At 39.2% G+C, this 4,829-nt stretch overlaps 1 protein-coding gene across 1 annotated transcript; it reads left to right on the top strand.

Moving 5' to 3' along the window:
* The first annotated feature begins 1,481 nt into the window (after positions 1-1,481).
* Positions 1,482-3,194, top strand: LOC122049229 (LOB domain-containing protein 18-like). The gene is made up of 2 exons (XM_042610645.1): positions 1,482-2,056; positions 2,439-3,194. The coding sequence occupies exons 1-2, from the start codon at positions 1,691-1,693 to the stop codon at positions 2,826-2,828; spliced, it is 756 nt and encodes a 251-aa protein (XP_042466579.1). The 5' UTR covers positions 1,482-1,690; the 3' UTR covers positions 2,829-3,194.
* The last annotated feature ends 1,635 nt before the right edge of the window (positions 3,195-4,829 follow it).

The following is a 4,829-nucleotide window of genomic DNA, read 5'->3' as shown; positions in this document are numbered from 1 at the left end:
TTCTCCTTTCTCCTTCCTTTCCTATGTGTTAGAAGTTGCCAATGCTATGGAAGAGTAAAAAATATTCTAAAACTCACTTAAGATAGATTCTGAAAAGCTGCAAAATTAAATATATTTCTTTTCCATAACAGATAAACGACCATTTTTCCTAATATAGATTTTGAGAAAATAGAATGTCTTTTTAATTATTGATAGAAGGACCTGATTTTAGATAGATCTACAATGGCCGGCAGCTCTCTCTAATGTCTTTTTAATCATATGTTGTCACTTGATTGATTCGGCTTGACTTGAGTTGGCATTATAACATATTAGCCCTTAGAGTCCTTGGGGAATATTATTTAAGTCATTGGAAGCTTCCACCCTCATTAATAATAACAAGGTGAAATCCATGATCCTATGATTGCCCCACACTAATGGAAGAGAGTAAACCAAGAAATCGAAGTAAATTACCACATGGAAGAATATTTCGATCAATTTTACTGAGAATCTACTCTTGCTGAATCTACTCTACAGTGAAATTGTGCTGTATATATGGTTGGGGATTATTGGTAATTAACAGTTTCATTTATATATATAATTAAGCTACCATCTGGGGCCAAAATTAAAGAAGTCATCTCACGTGTTTGCAGCGTATATGAAACACAAACGGAGCAATAATTGCAGGTAGCTAGCTAGCAGTACATGTACATTGTTATTTAGTAGCTTTCTTAGTCGTCATACATATAAGCACTGTACTGGCACGAAATTAAAAAAGTAATTAAAGCTGGAGCTAGCGAAGTGAAACCGCCGATATTATTTTAATCATAAATATTGTTATATATATATATAGTTTAATTCAGAATTAGAAACTAGCAGTGTGAAATCGGTCAATTAATATTAATAGGATAAAGGAAAGGAAGGTGCACTGCAGTGCAAGTTGAAGGTTGCGTCCTTTGCCTTCTACGCATTCGGAAGCGGCCACCTGCACATGAGACATGGACGCGGACACGTTAATTCCACCTTCTACACTTGCATTACACACCCTTCCATTTATACCATAATAATTCATTTATTTATAGAAATAGAATGCTACCCGCCCTTTCTTCTTTCTTTATATATAATATTCATGCTTACTTAACGGAGGATTAATTAAGGAGAATAGAGGGAATGGAATTCATTAATAATTAGAGTATATAGGCCAAGTACTGTAGAATATATAGAAGATCATGTGGAATTGGGAGAGGCGAGAGCTGAGCAGTGGTACTGATGCACAGTGACAAGCTAGCTATAGCAAGAATAGATCGGATGGAGCCGAGGAAATATAGAGATAGGGTTTGGTTTTCTTATTTAAATTAATTAAATTAAATTTGCATTGCATGCTTTCTTCACGCAAGCTACTAAGGGAAGGGCTGCCCTGGCCCTGGCCGTGTCGAAATGGCCTGTGAGATCAGTGGGGAGAAGAGATAGGATTGGGCGCTTGGCGTGGCTTTAAAGTGCTAGAGAAACCAAAAGCCAACAAGCATCGAACAGTAGTAACTCCTCCAAACCCACCGCCCCTCTTAATTTCTCTCTCCTCACACCATTTTAGCTCTCTCCCTCCCTCTTATAATCTCGATCGATCACTCTTCCTTCAAGACTGCTACAAGCTCTCATACGCGCGTAATAGATAGCTAGTATTATCAATTGGGGCTGGCTGGCTGCTGGGTGTGATATGAGTAGTGGAAGCAGTATCAGCGCAAGCGTGGGAGGAGCAGGAGCAGGATCAGGAGGAGGAAGCGGAGCTGGCAGTGGAGGAGGAGGAGGAGGAGGAGGAGGGCCTTGCGGGGCCTGCAAGTTTCTGCGGCGTAAGTGCGTGACAGGATGCATCTTCGCTCCCTATTTTGACTCGGAGCAGGGCGCGGCGCACTTCGCGGCGGTTCACAAGGTTTTCGGTGCCAGTAACGTCTCCAAGTTGCTTCTCCACATCCCCGCTCACAAGCGTCTTGACGCCGTCGTCACCATCTGCTACGAGGCACAGGCTCGCCTCCGTGATCCCGTTTACGGCTGCGTCGCTCACATCTTCGCCCTCCAACAACAGGTATGTAATATACTATACATATATGATATTATTGATCATTAATTTTTTTAGCTCCATCGATCGATCTCGATCGATTGTATTCTGTCCTAGCTAGCGAGATGATTGATTTTTAATCAATATTTCATTTAATCATACCGCGACAGATCGATCAAAGAGTAGTGCAATCCGTTTGATTCTTAAACTTAATCTTGCACGGCACAAGAACTGTTAGTATGATTGATAAAAATATCGGAATTAAGCAATCATATCATCTGACTCACTGACAAGTACTACTTGTTTCATACGCTACTCTTCTAGCTAATCATTCAGCGTTTCATCCTCCTGCTGCTGCTGCGGCAGTGTACTCCGACGATTCATTAAATTGTATGTTATGTATGTCTAGGTTGTCAACTTGCAAGCGGAGTTGTCTTACTTACAAGCCCATTTAGCCACACTGGAGCTCCCGTGCCCCCCGCCGCCGCCGCCGCCGCCGACCTTATCACCCGCAGTGCCCTTGCCCCTTACCATCTCCGACCTTCCATCGGCATCACTCCTCCCTTCCTCTGTCGATCTTGCAGCCCTCTTCGACCCCCTCGTGCAACAAGCTTGGGCTCTTCAACAATTACCGCAACAAGATCAGCAGCACCAGCAGCTCAGCGCGAGTACAAGAAGCCTATCCGAGAGTTCCAGCTATGGCGGCGGCGGAGGCGACCTCCAAACATTGGCCCGGGAGCTCCTCGGCCGCCACAACCACCGGACCACCAGTGGCGAACCGCCTCCCTCCTCAAAGTGACTGGTGATGTCAAATCCCAGGCGAGGTATATGAATATTGAAACAAGTATATGTTGCTCGTTTCAGGGGATGTGCTTCTTAATCTGGGATCAAGAATCCAAATTAATTTGCTTATATAATGCGAGGGGGGATTGGCCTAGCTAGTAGTACTACTAGCTACTTCTCTAATGTTTCAATGCCCCACAAAAAAAAAAACTTTCTTTTAACTTCATTTGTTCAACAAATTAGGTCAAACTGGAGGATTAAGACATATCATATTTAGGATGATCGTCATGTAGTGACCGAGCTGCTTCTTCGATTGGACACATCTGCTTGGAATGTAAAAAATGAAGAAATGATCATGCATGGAGTTTCATTATTATAATTCAGTATTGGCCAACATGAGAGCAAAATTTAAGCAACAATGTTCAGCATGCCCTTTGCTTTGCCTTGCATTTTCACTATATATATTATAACTTGATGTGGAAAATGACATCAATATATATAAATATAGCTATCTATCACAATACATTGTTGAGATTGCTTGTTTGGCGAAAATGATGCCAGAAATGCTATTTTCTTTTTTGAAGGAAATTATGTATATTCTTTAGATGACCAAAAATTTGGTGAAGCCTGACACTTAGCGTTTCCAAGAGAGCATATATGTTTGGCAATCATCAATTTCTAGTTCGGTTTATAATAGATTCAAAATCATGATATCATATTCTTAAGCCTGATTTCTTTTTGGATTTATTTACTGTGATGCTGATGTTAAAAATATTGGAGATTATATGCATATGGAGCTTAGTAATTAAGTTTCCTCATATATCTATAATACATTCATCTATGTTTATTTTTTGAATTTTCTTTTTATCTAGATGATTAGTCAAACTTATGTGTCTAAGTGTTTTCCTTAATAAATATCACTAATTGTACTTAACATTTAAGATACAAAAAAAAAATTATATTCTTTTTCTCTCTAACAATTGATTCTCAAGAGATGACCGATAATGGAGTTGTTTCTTTTCAATTCCTTCATCTTGCAAATGAGAATTATGATAAATGGTCTCCAAGGATGAAAACTTTACTTGGCTTTAATTTATGTGGAGGAACGCTATGAGAAGCCTTGAAAAAAGATGATTTATCCCAAACAGAGAAGGATGTTTAGTCAAACACAAGGAAGAAGGATTAACACACTCTTATCTTTAACCATCACGGTTTGGATGACTTAATTTTCGGGAAGATGGTCCATGTTAGTACTTCAAAGGAAGCTTAATTAAGAGATACTAACAAAGGATTTTCAATGTATCGACAAAGTAAATATAGTGAAATTTCAATCATTAAAGCGTAATTTTAAAGCATTATATACAAAAGAATCCTAATCCATTTTGGATTATTGTTTAAGGGTGAAAACAACTGTAAATTAATTAAAGAGACAGAGACAAGACAGCAAATACACGTGTAGTGAAAGGAGTTGTCCTTTGACTCCTAATTTAAAGGGATATACAGGATAGTTATGTTGTATTCGGGCCGAAGGATGTGAAAGTTTATCAAAGTTTGGAGCCAACAAACACACTACTCGTAGAGGAACGAAAATTAGAATCTGTCTACGTTATGTTAACCTCAAAACAGGTTATGCAGAGAAGAAAAGAAGACATGGGATGGTTGCTTATTGATACGGGAGGTTACGGGCATATCCAGAGATGATGTATGTTACGCTCCGTAAGTGTACGGAAATGTTGCAAGTAATATAAAAGATTATCGTATCCACAGGGACTGGAATAAGTACTAGAAATGCCTCAATGCGAATTAGCTAAACAACTATCCAATTGTTTCAAATGCAAAGTGAAGGTAAACAAATCTAATATTAAAGATCAACAAACAAGAGTTTAGTGTTTTGGGTTATGATAAGGGGAGATTCTAGGAGTTTCGGTTTCTTTGTAAGATTTCTTGAATGTAAATGGTTCACCAATTCTTATCCCTCAATTGCCAAACACTTGTAGAAAGTTGTCGGTTCTCTCTT

This window comes from Zingiber officinale, chromosome 2B (assembly GCF_018446385.1).
Source record: "Zingiber officinale cultivar Zhangliang chromosome 2B, Zo_v1.1, whole genome shotgun sequence".
NCBI classification, from domain to species: Eukaryota; Viridiplantae; Streptophyta; class Magnoliopsida; order Zingiberales; family Zingiberaceae; genus Zingiber; species Zingiber officinale.
The sequence above is the reverse complement of the archived record's forward strand: the minus strand, read 5'-3'. Positions and strand labels throughout refer to the sequence as shown.

Excerpts from the sequence above, each read along its gene's own strand:
- LOC122049229 (XM_042610645.1), top strand. The coding sequence starts at position 1,691 with ATGAGTAGTGGAAGCAGTATCAGCGCAAGCGTGGGAGGAGCAGGAGCA. Across the intron at positions 2,057-2,438 it reads TCTTCGCCCTCCAACAACAG|GTTGTCAACTTGCAAGCGGA; the intron begins GTATGTAATATA and ends ATGTATGTCTAG.